At 39.0% G+C, this 16,874-nt stretch overlaps 2 protein-coding genes across 2 annotated transcripts; one reads left to right on the forward strand and one right to left on the reverse strand.

Annotated features, from left to right (window-relative positions):
- The first annotated feature begins 3,338 nt into the window (after positions 1-3,338).
- On the forward strand, positions 3,339-5,464 carry LOC137937663 (pentatricopeptide repeat-containing protein At1g77170, mitochondrial-like). Its single transcript, XM_068782774.1, has one exon. It carries the CDS (start codon positions 3,340-3,342, stop codon positions 4,813-4,815), a length of 1,476 nt encoding a protein of 491 aa, XP_068638875.1. The 5' UTR covers position 3,339; the 3' UTR covers positions 4,816-5,464.
- Positions 5,465-8,717: 3,253 nt separating this feature from the next.
- On the reverse strand, positions 8,718-10,951 carry LOC137937133 (uncharacterized). Its single transcript, XM_068782200.1, has 6 exons — positions 10,772-10,951; positions 10,545-10,673; positions 10,315-10,437; positions 9,626-9,820; positions 9,382-9,546; positions 8,718-9,281 (listed from the first exon to the last, which is right to left on the reverse strand). The coding sequence occupies exons 1-6, from the start codon at positions 10,814-10,816 to the stop codon at positions 8,985-8,987; spliced, it is 954 nt and encodes a 317-aa protein (XP_068638301.1). The 5' UTR covers positions 10,817-10,951; the 3' UTR covers positions 8,718-8,984.
- Between the last annotated feature and the right edge of the window lie 5,923 nt (positions 10,952-16,874).

The following is a 16,874-nucleotide window of genomic DNA, read 5'->3' on the forward strand; positions in this document are numbered from 1 at the left end:
ATTATAAACCCCCTAAAATTTCCCCGAAATTACAAAACGACTACTGCTTCTCTTCTGCACTCTAATCACGATCCTACCCTTCTCGGTTTCAAATTTAAAAGGGTAAGGTAAACAAGTTGACACGTGTAGGGCGCAGACGGAAGGAGAATTTTGTCAATGCAGAGAAAATATGGATCGGATAACGGAGTCTGTAGGGGGGAAGAGATGAAGGGCAGGAGAGTAATTGTGGCAAAAACTTTCTATATATAATTATGGGTTGATTAATTACGGTCTTAATTTAATGGAAAAAGTTAATTGTTCGATTCAACTCCTTGTGAACCGATCTTGCAGGTTTTGTCGCCGAGTTTCAGTGCATTAGCGTCCAAGTTTACAGCCGGATTCCCCTGCTTTATTTTTCCTCGGGAAATACGTTTTTCCTTTTCTTTTATCCATTTTTTTATATTTTCCCCTTCCCTCTGCCACAATTTCTTCCTATATTTTTATTATTTAAATTCGCTAACCACGTTTTAGCACGACCGTTACAGCTCGGCGAGATCCTTCGACGGTCCGGATCTATCCACGTGATCCTCTCCGGGAACCAACTCAACAGTTTCCTCCCTCCTTTCACTTTTACCAGAGGCAAATTGCCACGTAGAAACAGACACCACTTCAAACTCCCGCCGCGTCAGCAGGGAGAGCAGATCAGCCTAATAGTACGGCCATTTCTCCACATGCATAGTTTCTACGGGTTCATCTTGTGGGTCCACCTTCATTTACTGGTGTTTCGGCCTCAATGAAGAATTCTAATATGAGACGCGAGTGAGAATTAGTTTTCTTTTTTTATTTAATATTTTTGAAGCTCTATGCTTGGTTTAAAAGGGAAGACTGCAAAAGCGGAAGAGCACCTTGGCAGTTGCTTGGCGTGAGGGTTTATTTTATTTTTTAATATTTCTTTTTAATAATAATATCTTGACCCGCTTTTTTTGTTTTTTTTGAGATACTAAGGTGGGGGCCCGGGATAGCACGTGATAGAGCTGGAGACGGTGTCAGCGGCCATGTGAGACTGCCTCGCTCGTGTCGAAAGCCAAACCCCGTGGTGGTCAATGAAATTTGGCGGATGTCCATTGGTGCCCTCCTCCTTCTCCGTTGCTTCTCGCACGTGCATTCGGGTCGGGCCACGTTGGTGAGCACCTTGTAGCATGTCGAAGATGTGACGTCCAAGGGGGAGAATCCGACACGTGCGCTTCGCGTGAGGACTCGAGTTTTGGTTTAAGGATAAGCTTTTCGCTTTCGCGGTTTAGATGCTGACGTGTAAGAAAACATGCAAACACGTACCTGACAGAGGTAAAGCGCCGACCAAGTTTTAACTTGTAAGCCAAAGTACAAGATGAAAGCATCCATGCATCATCTGGAATCGGGATTTGTCCACGTATACTCCCCATGGCTGGTATTTACAAGCGTGCCATAGGTCAGTGCCGCGGAAGCCATTAATAAGCAGCTTTTCTCTAAGCTCTTAAAGGCTTTGGTTGAGCAGGTGTAAAATAGCGTCTGCGCAACGCCGATGTCATTTATGAGGGGACTTAAATGTCTGCACTCCGGAGACAAGCAGCCCGTTTCATCTTTCAAGATGATCCTTGGGCCGCTTATTCCATTTAATAGTGAAAATTTTAGCGAAAGCTTTTAACTTTTTTGGAAAAATGTAAAATTGAAGATTGGGTATGAAATTGAAATTCTATAAAATGAGGCGGTAAATCGAGCTTTTATAATTTGGATGGGACCCGTCATGGGTTTTTTCCCGATTTCGCTCAGATAAACTCGAGTGCTTCGGCGCCTAGGAAAGAAGATGGAGCAAATCAGATGGTTGTTCGGCGAATGACTGGTCTCGACAAGGTGGGGAAGACGGGCGAGAGCACATGAGCGTGTCTCATATCATGTCAATTGCTCAACTCTGCATAGACAGGAGAGGACGGGTTCCGCACAAACAGTCGGCTGTTCATGGTACTGCTTTTAAAGATACGATGGGGGCTCTCTGGTGTTGATTAGTTTGCAAGGTTGGATATTGTTGGCACATGAAGTGAATACGACCCAATGAGTAGATTTTTGCTTCCTTAGCTTGATTCTTGGCAAACCAAAATAAGTGAAAGTTTGTATCACTTTGAGCTAGTTCTTAACTATAATCATTCTATTAGCATTTTAATGAGATTAGAAACGGTTGTGTTTTAAGGACATGAATTACTTTGTAATTTTAATTTCAGAGTTTTTATTCCCTGGAAATTATAACGATCAAGTTTTTGCCGAAAGACATGTTGTAATCTCTTTAATTACTCTGGTGGATTACTCTGATAATCGTCGTTCAGATTTTCTGTCAAAGTGTCGTTCAGGCCAAGAACTGCCTCGAGGTGCTCTCCTAATTCGACTAGGATTCCTTCTTCCTGCTCATGTGAGGGCAAAGTTCTGCAGATAAAAGCTACGATCGACTTTGCCCATGGATCAGATGCTAGCTAGCTGTGCTGAAGCAGAAGCAGAAGCATAATCTGTCTTGGCAGAAATACGGATGGTGGAAGATTTATTTCTTCCTATTCTGCTTCAGTGCTCAGTATCTTCCCACTGGCAGCTGGCCAGCAAGAGGCGTAGACCATACGCAGCAGACATCTTTCTCTCCAACATCCAAGGTGATCATAGCAATCTTGAGACCATATTAATCGTGCTCCAACTTCTGGTAAGGTGTTGCTCGTGTTACTTTTTCCTTTCCTTGGTCTCAACTGGCTTAGCTCCTGGCCTTGGACTTGCCGCAAGAAATATGTCCCTCCTGGCAGGAGAAGATGGAGTGATGTTCACAACAATGACAAAACCGGTTCGGCCATGATCGTTATGTAAGTTCAATGGTTCGTTAGTCACTCATGACTAAGTGCACTTAATCCTACGAGATGTTAGATCTATAATTTAGGGTTTAAGTTGGTCATTAAATTTATTAGTGTTTTAGTAATTTATTTTAAAAACCATGACGGGAGGCCCAACGCATTTCCATTAGGAGTGGGCATGGGTCGGTTAGGGTCAGGTTTTTTAAAACCCGAACCCAATTTTAAACCCTAAACCCATCCCGTCCCCGACCTGCGAGGTTAAATCTTCAAACCCGAGGTTTTGGGTTGGATCAGGTGCCGGGCTGTATGTGAACAGATTGACTGGCCATTATCTGGGTACTGGGCAGTGGGCACTTTGCAGGTCCATTTCGCGTGTCTGAAGCTGTAGATGGAGTTAACCCAATTACTATTTCCATCATAGTAGAACACGCAGTTGTACTTCACCATTTAGCCAATAGTGCATCCAGATGTTGCTCTTCTTCTTCTTCAGATCCACCCCATGCATTCTGTCAGTCGCCTTCCACTCCTTAATGAGTGTAAATCCAAATTTTGCTTTATAAATATTTATACTTCGATTGTTTTACGTCGTCTCAGAGCTTGCCTACCTGTTCAAACTCAAGAATGCATTCCTCTGTCCTTTCAAGCTGGCTTCACCCCATGCAAATCTACGCAAGCGTCGCTAGTTTCCTCCTGGAATCTGATTGATTCCTTCATGAGTCATTTGCAATCCTGTTCTAGTTTGTATCAATTGAACCAAGTTTATGCGAAAATGACTCGATTTCAAGTGCTAGAGTTATACCCAGCACCATTTTATTGGAATTCTCTCATGAGACCATATTTGAGACTATCTAGCCCTTACATGGCTCTTCGTGTTTACATCCAAATGTTGCGTGCTGGGATCCTGCCGGATTGTTACACTCTCCCGATAGCTTTTAAGGCAGTGTGTCAAGTCTTAGTTATTGAGTGGGGGCGGCAACTCCACTCCTTTGCTATACGAATTGGGCTTGAAGTTCACGAGTTCGTCGAGAGCGGCCTCATAAATGTTTATAGCAAGGCGGGAGATTTCGATGGTGCACTTCAAATATTTGCACAAAATCCTTACAGGAAACTGGGTTCTTGGAATGCTCTTATAGGAGGCTTTGCTCAAGGAGGACGATCAAAAGAAGCTATCTATTTGTTCCTGGAGCTACGGAGATTTGGTATCCTACCCGATGATGTGACCATGGTCAGTGTTGCATCTGCCTGTGGAAGTGTTGGTGATTTGAGTTTGGCCCTCCAGATACATAAATGTGCTTACCAGGCGAAATCCTTAAGCAAGTCAGACATTTTGATGTCAAATTCGTTAATAGACATGTACGGGAAGTGTGGTCAGCTGGATCTTGCTTATAAGGTCTTTGTAGGGATGGTTGAGCGCAATGTCTCTACATGGACGTCAATGATTGTAAGCCTGGCCATGCATGGGCACGTAAATGAGGCGTTGGACTTCTTTCGAGAAATGAGGCAGAGTGGGATCTGGCCTAATGAGGTAACTTTTGTGGGTGTCCTTAGTGCATGTGTGCATGGGGGATTAGTGGAGGAAGGAAGTGACTACTTCAACGCTATGGCTGGAGAGTATGGAATCAGGCCTCAGATGTCCCACTATGGGTGCATGGTGGATCTATTGGGGCGAGTTGGAAGGTTAACAGAGGCGAGGGAGCTGGTGAGAGGGATGCCAATGAAGCCAAATTCGGTTATTTGGGGTACACTCTTGGGTGCTTGTGAGAAGCACGGGAATGTTGAGATAGGAGAGTGGGTTGCCATGAATTTATTGGAATTAGAGCCCTGGAACGATGGGGTTTATGTGGTTTTATCTAACATTTATGCAGCAGCCAGTTTGTGGAGCGACGTGCAGAGGATCAGGAGGATGATGACAGACAGGAAGGTTGCGAAGACTCCTGGATACAGCATGGCTACAACATCAAATGGTTCGAAGTAATCAAGTTTGGATCTCACTTGCTGAATGTCAAATGCTTTACCCTTATTTACATGTCTCATTGGTGATCAAACTTATTAAAGAAAGTTGAAACTAATAAATTCTCTCATATGGGCAAGCCATTGTGCATCACTTTTAGCAGAAGTGTAGCAAATTTTCTGTTCATGTGATTGGCCTTCAGAAATTACTAAGCGGCCATTGCTTTCTCCTAAGTTATTATGATGCACTTGACCTATATAAGAATTCCCAAAAGTTGAACATAAAGGTTGCACCAGCTCCCTCTGATAAAACTGTCAGCGACAGGGGAAGCGATTACCTTACAGGTAAGCATCAAATTCTTATAAGCATTGAATATCTCAGTACCTCTCCTCGTGAAATGCATCCAGATTACAAGTTTTCAGGAACTTATATTCACAGAAAACTTCAGCATATGAAAATCAACGATGGGACATAAATATCCTGGAGTTTCATTGACATCAATTGGTATCAGAGCAGTCGTATTCTTGAACTGTGGGCGAATCCATGGGTAGTGGTGTGGGAGGAAGATAACTTTGAAGGAAAGAGGAGAGGGGACCACAATTTCCAGTTACCAAGAGGAGGGTGGCACACAGAGAAAACCTAAAAAACATGAGTGTCAGTTGCACAACGAAAACCTTAGCCATCAATCAAGAGTACTAATTGCAATGTCCTCTCTGCAACCGTTTCATCCAGTGAGTGTTGTCTACTCTAGTGTTGATTATGGTATTCTGGGGTAAGTTTCAGTTTTTGGTTAAGTTGACGCATACAAGGTGTTCGACGTGAAGTGCAAAGGAAAGAGGAAGTATGGTCCACACTTATAAACACTTGCTAGGTAAAACTAGTGTCTCTTTTAGATTGTTGTGATGGTTTTGATGTAAAGATTGGAGAATGAATTAGCACAAATAATCGAAACAAAATTCAGTGCTTTGCAAGAACTAATTAAAGAAGGCTTGGTGTACAAAAGAAAAGGAGCCGAGGGGTCTTTATCGGTGGAAGCTACTGATGGTTTGTCTACAGGAGTTAGTAAGAGGATGATGTGATTAGATTGCCTATAGTATGTGGACTATGAGGAGCCAATGGCTTGGATCAAGAGGGTGGAGCAATTTTTAGAGTACCATGGGACTCAAGAGTCTTGAACAGTAAGTTAGTTTTTACTTGGAAGGTGAGGTGTTGTAGTGGTATTATAGCCACAAAGAAGATAACGGGGAACCCACGTGGACTGAATTCACTTCCATTTTCTGTGAATGGTTCGGCATGAAGGAACATGAGAACTTCTATGGTGTCCTTGCAAAGCTAAAGCAGATCACCATAGTCCATGCCTATCAGTCCAAATTCGAAAGATTGTCAAACCGAGTGCGTGGTTGGGCAAATGACGTGAATCTCAGTTGCTTTATTAGGGGCTTTCTAATGGGACACTCCAGCAGAGACGAGTTCCTTCAATCTGAAGAGAATGGTTGAGTCTACAAGATTGGCAAATGAACAGGAACAAAAGTTAATCTTAAAGAATTTGGGGTTCCAACCCAAAAAGAGTAGCAATGAGATGACAAACAAGAGTTTGGGGTTCTCATCCAAACCAACTGTGTTGGTAAAAAAAATGACAATTCTATTGCCACTATAAACCAGCCGACAAGTAATTTAGGGGTGAAGCCATTTTGAAAACTGACATAAGAGGAGATGGGGCAGCAGGTGGGCTCGAGGATCTGCTTTAATTTTGCTAAAAAACTCTCTGAGGCATACGTGTAAGTGATATTACTTATATCTCTACAAAGAAACTACAGATTAGGATACTACTGAAGAAGAGATTATAGAGGAGAAAGTGTAGGAAGAATTTTCTCAAGTCTCTTCATGCACTTGTGGGGAATTGCAACCCTCGCACTATGAAACTGATGTCCTCCTTGATATTGGGGGCACCCACAACTTTATGTGTGGGAAGGTGGTTAAGAGATTAAATTTACCATAGACGGGCATCACTTCTTTTCAAATAATGGTGGGCAATGGGAAATCTCTCTTTTGTTCAGCCTTGTGTAAGAAAGTGGAATTGACCTTGCAAAGAAACAAAGATAATTACAGATTTTTATGTCTTACTTGTCAAGGGGACTTACTTGTAGTGGCTTTGTAATGGTTTCAAACGTTTGGAACTGTCATTTGGAATTTTATTTAACCATTCTTCAAGATCAAAATGATAGAGTGGTGTGATGGAACATTAGGAGATTGTCCAAGTGGGGGATCCAAAATTGCTTTCAAGGCAATGCCAGTGACTACCACTACAGATGTTGTCTATCTCAGTTTGGATGATATTTCCCCTTTGCCTACCCTTGTATGTACACTTCTTGATGCTCTCAGCTAGTCCAATGACCTTTTTTCAGGAACCTAAGGGTCTTCCTCCATTGCAAGCATGAGCAAAACATACCCATTGTTCTAGGTGTCCCTTCAGCTAATGTATGGTTGTACCTTACCCACACAGAGAGAAGACAAAAATTGAGAGGTTAGTTTAAGGAAGACAAAAGTTGAGAGGTTAGTTAAAGAAATGTTGGATGTAGGCATCATCTGACTGAGCCATAATTCATATTTCTTCCCTAGTGTTGCTTCTTAGAAAAAAGATGAGACATGGAGGTTCTATAGTGATTACAGGGCATTGATTGCAATCACTGTCATTGACAAATTCCTTACTCTAGTCATAGAAGTGTTGTTGGATGAACTTCGTGGAGCTGCTGTTTTCACTAAGCTTGACCTCAAATCAAGGTACCACCAAATCTGAATGGTTCCGTCAGATATTGAGAAAATGGCTTTTTGCAACCATGAAGGCCATTATGTGTTCCTTGTCATGCTGTTTGGGTTGATGGCTCCTTCAACCTTCCAAGCTCCCATGAACTCTATATTAGGCCCCTTGGGAGAAAGTTTGTGTTAGTATTTTTTAACAATATCCTCATGTTCTAGTTTTGCAGATCTTATGGCACAAAAAGTCTCTTTGTGTAGAAATCAAACTGAACCTTTGGCACCACTATTATGGTATATTTGGACATGTCATCTCTCTGGCAGGTGTGTCCACAGATCCTAAGAAACTCAAAGTGATTGCCTCTTGGCCTATTTCTAACACAGTCAAGTAGCTTCTCGGATTTCTGGCTTGACTGGTTTTTACAGGAGATTAATTAAGAGCTATGGTATTATTGTGTAACAGCTTGCCGCATCTACCGCCCAGTTTACCATGAGGGCAGCTCACAGGGGTCTCAGAGGATCGCATGCACCTCAATCAAAATTCTCATTCGCCCCAGAACCAGCCAACTTAGACCTGGTGAAGACCTGCCATGAGGAAAGGTCTGCGATTGTTGCAGGTTTTTTTGCAAGCTTTCAAAATAGAATAAGACTATAAGGAAATCTTTGACAAAATTATTGAAAAAGAGAAGATTCACATGGGCGGACGAGGCATCCAAAGCTTTTCAAGATCTTAAATCAAACTTCTCCAAAATCTCTGTGGTCAAGTGAGATGCCATCGCTACAACTAATGAACATGATTGGCTTTCTTTCTTACTACAACCCTTTTGGTTTCTTTAATGGATATTATCAAGGTATGACACATGATTGTTGTGTTTCTTGTATGGTTGGCACTTCGTAGATCATATTCATGCTTTATCCTCTGCTTAAAGAGTCTCTCAACAAGATGGTCCTTGCCTTTCTTTCAATGTTTCTTTTGTATGAATCTTTTGTTCAAATTAACACCTAGAACGGGTAATAAGAAAGATAAATCTTAGTTAAAAGAAATAACTGAAGATAATAAAAAATTATCTTTAACTTACATCTAGTCTGATGTTATTCCTATATTATTAAAGAGTGTGAGCCTCCTTCAAATAGGCACCAATTTGAACAAATATATTTTTTCTTACTCTGCCTTTGAAAAATAACAGCTTCCTTTACAATGTCATTGTACTCAGTCCTCTTGCTTGAATTTTACAGTTACTAGTTGCATGTCCTAGTCTTAACACAAGTTTTACCTTTCAATGTTGAACGCCTCTGAAGGCCATTATAAGCAGCCCTATTCCTGTCTTTTTCTTTCTATTGCCATATAAATAAACTCTCTCCATTACATACATGACTGACAAAGCCAACTTCAATAAGTTAATAAAATTTGCAGTGATAAATTAATGATACTACTACTACTACTGATCTTCATGAGAGGGCTCTACGGTAGGAAATTCAAAAATAACCGAGTCAGGCGTATGAGTTCCCTCCCCATCATCATCTTCCTCATGTTCTTGAATTTTCTCCAATGATGGAGATGAGAAATCCAAGCACATCCCATGAATAGTTTGTTCGAATGATTCGGACGAATCTTGGGTGGTCAATTGATGGTACTCCACAAGTTGGTGAAGACACTGGTTCTCTCTGGTTAAATTAGCATTTTCATTTGCTAATCGAGATTTCTCTACAAGAAGTGCCTCCAGTTGAAGCCTCACCTGTTGAACATTGCAATGTAAGTTTCATACACTAACTAATACAATAGACCATATCTGTTGTTTAAAGAAAAAGTAAACAGGAAAGAGAAATTATGCCTACCAGATCGTCTTCCTCTGGTCTCAAACCCGTCACAGAGCCATCTCGGAGCCTCCTGTTTTCCTCCTCAAGGAGAACACACCTTTCTTGAAAAAAAATTAAATCTGACTTAATTGATTTTAGTTCTCTCACAAGGGTCGCAGCTTTAGTAGCCATAGAAACTGCAAGCTGGGAAAATCAAAGAAGGCATTAGCAGTGCAAGAGATAAATAAATGGAACAAAGGAAAGTGAGATGAGAAGTACAAACATTTCTAGCTTTCTTTAGCTTCTCATTTTTCTCAATGCCTCCAGGGCTTTGCTTGTCTTTGCTTTCAATTATGGACGATGACTCGTCAATCCCACATTGATTTTCAGCTGCCTGGATCTCTTCTTCCTTTTCCACTTTCTCTGAGTCTCTGTTCAATAGTTCTGTTAATGATGGTTTTGCTAGATCTCTTGCTCCCTGAGAGAATGCAAAATAGCAAAACATGGGTGAGGTGAGACCAGCCCTTCACAAAGTAAAAAAATTATCAATCTTTAAAGCGGCAATCAGGAAATGCTACCTAACTCAAGAATTCTTACCTAAATCTAGAATATAAAACATCTGTTTTGGATATTTCTTTTTTTAAGATTAAATTTTGAGGCAAGTTCTATGGCTTCATATTAGCAGGGTCGTGTGTGTTCTGCAGAGAGAAACCTAACATCTGAACATCATTTTAGCGTGTATAAGTGACATACTGAGAGGCATCCGAAGAGTTGCTGTGGCTCTTCACTGCTAAATGTTTTGAAAACAAATCTGGCTAAAACAAAATATAGAACCAGGATTGCTTCAGCACCCACTTCCTGGAAATGCGACTACATTGTCGAAATCCGCTGATGGAGGTCAGAATTAGTTAAACAGCAAGGGTGTTATAGCTGCACTTAGTACTTTCGGGCTGATGAAAATGCAAAATTTACCTGCAGAGCAGCATCTATATTATTTGTAAGCTGAGACAGAGAAGATGCAACTGAATCAAATCCCCTAAGCAAAAGCGTAGTGTCCTCTTTGAATCGTTTCTCACGCTCCTCTCCCGACACAGCCTGCAAAATTTTTCATCCAGGAGACCCCAGTTTCATTTTTTGAAAGAATGTAATGACAAGAAGGAAAGAAAAAAGAGGCCATTTCCGGAAAGAAATTGACTTCTTACAGAGATGCCAGGCCCCTTGCGTTTTCGATTTTCAAGAATGACCTCGATCCGATCACTAAAATTGCTCCAAAAACGGTCTTCTGAGGTCGGACTAAGCTGAGAAGAACAAGAAAGGGAAACAGTGGAATCCTGCAAAGAAAGAAAAAAAAAACGATAAAGAAAATTGAGTAGTGTGAAAAAGGCGGATGGAGGGACGGACAGAGGGCTAAGATGAAGATAGAGATAACCTTGTTAACATGGGTAGGAGAAGCGCTGCTCAATGCGACGGCCATAGGGAAATCTGGAGACGAGATCCTGAATCTATTGAGGAGAATCGAGGGAGAGAGCAGGAAGGTAAAAGCAACGGCTAGTAATCTTTAAAGGAGCTAAAGAGCGTCTCGGAGGTCGTTTAAGAAGGGACGCCGACGGCCGACTTTCCATATCCTAACGGCACAATTGCAAGCATGTGAAATGCTACAATTCTGAAGTGACGACTTAACCCCTCCATCCTTTCTAAAACTTTTTTATTCCTAACCATGGGATAAAACTTGGACCGGTTCACCCGCTGAACCGGGTTTTTGTTCAGGTTAAAGGGTTTGGGATTTAGGGAAGGGGCGACCCTGAGGTTGTAATACGGCCCATTTAAAAAAATATAGCAATATAATTATTATAACAATGAGGGTCTTTTCGAAGTGAATATGGTTTAACCAATTTAGCAAGGTAGCTTGGAATGCTTAATTATAGACCTCTTGATACCCTGATGGACCCAAATCTGAAGTTGTGTGCAAAGTATGGTAATGAGGTAGATGTTGGAAAATTAATCTATTTGATAATTACTAGACCATATATCTCATTTTTTTTAAGTATAATTAGTCAGTTTATGCACAAACCACAATTCTCTTATTAGCAAGCTCTTAAGAGGATTTTAAGATATTTGAAGAAAAATCCAGGACAAGTGTTGTTATATTAAAACCACAGACACCTCATAATTGAAGGATTGGTCGATGCAGATTGAGTAGGTTTTCCTGATGACAAGAAATTTATTTCTAATTTCTGTACAAATGTTGGTGGAGACTTAGTGGCTTGATGAAGTAAGAAGCAAAGTGGGGTGGCAATATCAAGTATAGAAGCATAATATACAACCATGGTGCGTGGAGTCAATGAAATGGTGTGGCTCAAGTCTCTCTTCATAGAACTAAGTCTCACAATGGAAATCCCTATGCAACTTTATTGTGATGCAACTTTATTGTGATATCAAGTCGTTATTCACATTGCTATGAATCTAGTGTGTCATAAGAGAACCGGACATATTGAAGTTGATTATTATTTCATTAGAGAGAAGCTTAGATATGAAATTATTAGCACACGTTATCTCCCCTCCAAGAGTCAGTTGGAAGATATCTTCACCAAAACAGTTGTTGTATTGGTATTCATGTTACAAGTTATGTGATTTTGATGTTTTGCACTTGCTTGAGGGAGTGTTACAAGTAGTCATGTATTCTACTTTAATTATTTGGTTCTTCTTATTAATTATTGCCTAAGTGTAGAGTTGTAATTGCGTCAAAAAATTTATTATCAATAAGATAAAGGAGAGGAGCTCATGTATGAGCTCTCTTTCTCTCCTATATTTCTCCACACGTGTAGCCTCTTATCCTCCTAGATAAGCTTCTTCTCCTTCTTGCTTTCTTCCTTTTTCTTCTTCCCTCTTTCTCTCCTTCTTACCTAATCGAAGAATCTATGAGTTGAGGCCCTAGAATTTAACAAGTTCAATTGTCATGGTATCAAAGTAGGTGGCTTCATATTTGATTCTCCGGGTTAGTTTGAAGTTTTTGTGAGTTCTAGAATGTTAAATACTAGGGTCTCATGGTTAAGCATTTAAAGGTATGCCCTCGAGTGTCATGTAAGAGAAGTGACAGTTTGGAGTAAGCAAGAAGAGAGAAAAAGAAGAAGAAGAAGAATAGAATAAAAGGGAAGAACTCGTGAAACGAAGAGAGAGAGACAGTTAGGTTCCAAGTTGCCCTCCTCTCCTTCATTCTATTTATATTGATTTCAAATAAAATTCAAATAATGCCATCAATATTAAAGTAGATAGGGTTCAAAGCTTAATTACAATCATAACCCAAATATTCTTAATTCTTCAACACTCTCCCTCAAGTCGTTGCATATACATCATATATGTTTAGATTGAAACGGGTACAAAGAAGCAGTCTTTTAGCAATTGTTTTTGTGAAGATGTCAACAACTTGATTTTGATAGGAGACATTTTCTAGGCAGATAATTCAGCTTACACTTTTTTCCCTAATGAAGTGCTAGTCAATTTTAATATGTTTTGTTCTTCCATGGAAAACTGGAATGGAAGCACTATGTAGAACTACTTGATTATCATAACTGGTTTAATTTAAGCACCTTTATAGAATCCAAGTTCATAAATAAGAGCAATATATCATTGACTGCATGTCTCATTACTCTATACTTTGCCTCTGTGCTAATTTTGGCAACACTATTTGCTTCTTACTTTTCCAAGTGGTAAGGTACCTCCAACCATAGTACAATATCCCAAGGTAGATTTCTTGTCATCCAATAAACCAACTCAATCAGTATCTGCAAAAACCTTCAATGTTAACATGTCCATGCCATTTGTATAGGAGCCCTTGCCCATGAAACTTTTTTAGATACCAAAGTATCTTTTCCAATGCTTGTCAATATGAGACTTGAAGCTTATGCATATATAGGCTAACAACACTCACAAAAAATAAATGTCGGGTTTGGTTACAATACGAAAGACTAACTTGCCTACCAAACTTTGATATTTTTCCAACATCTACTCTTCTCCCAAACCAGCACAATCAAATTAGGATCCATTGGAGTATCTACAATAGACTTCCCAACATGTTTGTTTCCTTAAGAAAATTAAGTATATATTTCTGTTGAGATAAAATAATGTCATACCTTGACTATAGTACCTCAATCACAAGGAAATATTTGTGTAACCCCAAATCTTTTATCACAAATTTTTTATATAATTTGACCTTCATTTGTTGAATACCATCTTAATCACTCCCTGTTTAAATAATGTCATCTACATATATTCTTGTTAGTGTCTTTTACAAACATAGAATGATCAATAACATACCTATTAAATCAAACTTAATCATCACTTTGTTCAATTTGTCAAACCATGACCTAGTTGATTGTTTCATGCCATACAAAGATTTCTTCAACTTGCATACCTCCTCTTCAACGACAAAACCAAGTGGTTGATCCATATATATCTCTTATTCAAGATATCCATTCAAAAATGTATTTTTGACATTGAGTCATGAAGAGATCGTTAAAATTAGCAACAAGTGATATAAGGATAAAGTTTTCCCACAAGAAAAAATATTTTCTCATAATCTATACCATGACACCGAGTATATTATGTGGCTACCAATCAAGACTTCAACCTAACAACATTGTTATCAATATTACATTTAACTGTAAATACCCACTTACATCCCTTTGTTTTCTTTTATGGTGGAAGGGAAACCAACTTCCAAGTCTGATTGTTATGCAAAGTTGCCATCTCTTCTTCCATGGCTGGTCTCCAACTTGAATGTGTGTGTCATATCGCAATATCTAAATTGTAGGATATCGGGCATGACAAACCTCTTTTGAATGTTGTAAAAGATTCTATCACATCCATCATTGCAAAATTATGACATCTATAATAACATCATACTCTCAAAGAACACTACTAAGTTATGTGAGAATATAACACATATTGAAGAGTTTATTATCAAATATTCTTCCTTGCAACCTACATACCTATACACATCTCCACGTATTCTAAGGTTCAAATTTTCCAACCCAATTTACATCCACCGAAAAAATGTCCACCCTTGGCAAATGATGTTGTATTTCCTCTTGGGATGAAGTTGAAAATGGCATCTACCATATACAACATATCTAAATCATCTATATACATAAATAATTACTTATTCAATCCTTCATTAGAATGAACAATTTAATAAAAATGATCAAAACATAAACACAAAACAATATTTTCCAAGCCATCTCCCTTTTTACAAGGGTCTTAATCTTGTTGATGAGTGTGGTTATTGTTAGTTTAGACTTATTGCCAAAAAGCCTTTGTAGTGTTTGAGGGGGTGGGTGGGTGGGTGGGTGGGGTGGGGTGGGGACAACTCAGTGATGGACTATATATTACAAAATAGACCTATTGTCCACAATTAAAGGTAGTTTACAAACACCATTAAATGGAGTTCGGGCTATTGCCTCCACCATTTGACTTGGTAAGATTATAACTTCAAATATAAGGGTTATCACCTCTCTTGAGGGGGTGGGGGAGGAGAGGGTACCTCCCTTAATATGGTACTGCTTGTCACTACCTCATCCAAGTGTTGCAAGAAAGTGGCCACCTCCACTTGCTCTATAGGTGGAATAGAATATGATCGGGCCAAGTTGTCATCACTTGATGACGTCGAGATAAGTCTTTAAGGTCTTCTTCGTCAGTCTTCACTTTTTCATATTTATTGCAAGAAATAAATAAAGAGGAAACTTTGAGGAGCACAATATACTACAATAACATAATCCACGGTACTAGTTGACAATGGAAATTGGTCACAACATAGTACACAAATGAAAGAGATGTTGATACTTTCCTTTTATCTCCTATAAAACAAAAATATTACCATGTTAGCTATATTAGATGAACTAAACTAAAGTGAAGTGCAATTCTATGTTATGAACTTTTGTAGTACTATTTTTATAAGTACATTATAGTTAAAAAATGTATGATACTAGGATAGAACAAAAGCAAGTCTACCAATATGCTGTATGGTATGCATTTTTATTACTTGTAAATAAGGTCCTATTAACTGATAGGATACTTAGTTAACCCTCAAAAGAATCTATATGAGAATAAAGAAAAAGCAAAGGAGTACAAGATAGCAAGTGGAAGAGGCACCAACAAGAATTAGAAAGTAAAAGTGATGCCAAAAGCAAACAAAAGCTAGGGGGAGTGACGCTAGGAGCAAATTTGGAATTTACACCAAATTTTCATGTGGAGCCAACTTAATGGTACTTCTAGAATTCCAAGAGGCTGGTCAAAGCAAGTCAAAGCAATCTTTACCTTCCTATTCTTGTTAAATTTTCTAGAGATAGGGCTTTTATTTGATTTAGCATTTTCCTTTGAATTATGATAAACTTCTCCTTGATTATGTTACTTATTTTATTAAATGATGTAATTGAAAATCTTAATTGTAGGAGTTTTCTAATAGATGTAAAGGAAAACCTATAAATAGAGAAGGCTAGGATGAATAAATCATCTAAAGTCAAAGAATTTATTTTATTTTAGTTTACTCTTTCTTAATCCTCTTCTCCCTCTCTTTCTCTCAAACTCGTGCCATAGCACCTCTCTTCTTTTTTTTCTTTTCGCCTTCTCTATTTTCCTTCTAGCTCTTCTCTATCTCCCTCTCCTCCTCTACTTTACTCCTCTCTTATTTCCTTCTCTCTTATTCCAAACCTCTTAACCCCTCCCTTTAAACTCTTCTTTGCATTTTTAAGAAAAGATAAAGACCTTTCACAAGTGACTTTTTATCAATTGGTATCACAATAGTCCTTTTCAAAGACCTCCTCCGACTCGACCAGTAACCAAATAGAAGATCAGTTCAAGCAAATTGCAGATTGACGATATATAAGATTATCTCCTTCACATATCATCAAATTTGCAATATGGGCAAGTTGAGCTTTTATTTGGTTAACGATTGAGACAAAGGAGGTCCCAAAGAAGGACTATTATAATATCAATTAATGAAAACTAACTTGTTAAAAAGTCCTTATCTTTTCTTAAAAGTGAGAGAGGTTAAGTGGATTGGGATAAGAGAAAAGTAAAGTAGAGGAAGAGAGGGAGAGAGAAAGAGCTAGAAGGAAAAAAGAAAAGTAGACAGGAGCAAAAAGGGGAGAGGTGATAGGGCACCAATTTGAGAGATAGGGAAGGGGAATAAGCTAAAATAAATTCTTCTGTTTTGGAGGATTTGTTCATCTAAGCCTCCTCTATTTATAGGTATTCCTTACATCTGTTAGGAAACTACTACTTCAATTAGGATTTCCAATTACGTCAATAAAAAAAATTACATAAACTAAAGAAATTACCAAATCAAATAAAAATCATATCTCTATATAATTTCACAAAAATAGGAAGGTAAATATTGTTTTGACTTGCTTTGACTGGCCTCTTGTAATTCTAGAAGTAGCTTTGAGTAGGCTCTACATGAAAATTTGGTATAAATTCCAACTTTGCCCTAAGTTTACGACCCCTTGCTTTTTTTTTTTTGCTTTTGGTGTGACCTT

Source organism: Aristolochia californica, unplaced genomic scaffold (assembly GCF_029961685.1).
Source record: "Aristolochia californica isolate CCGP_79_NKW_82.1479 unplaced genomic scaffold, dmAriCali1.0.hap1 SCAF_7, whole genome shotgun sequence".
Taxonomy (NCBI): domain Eukaryota; kingdom Viridiplantae; phylum Streptophyta; class Magnoliopsida; order Piperales; family Aristolochiaceae; genus Aristolochia; species Aristolochia californica.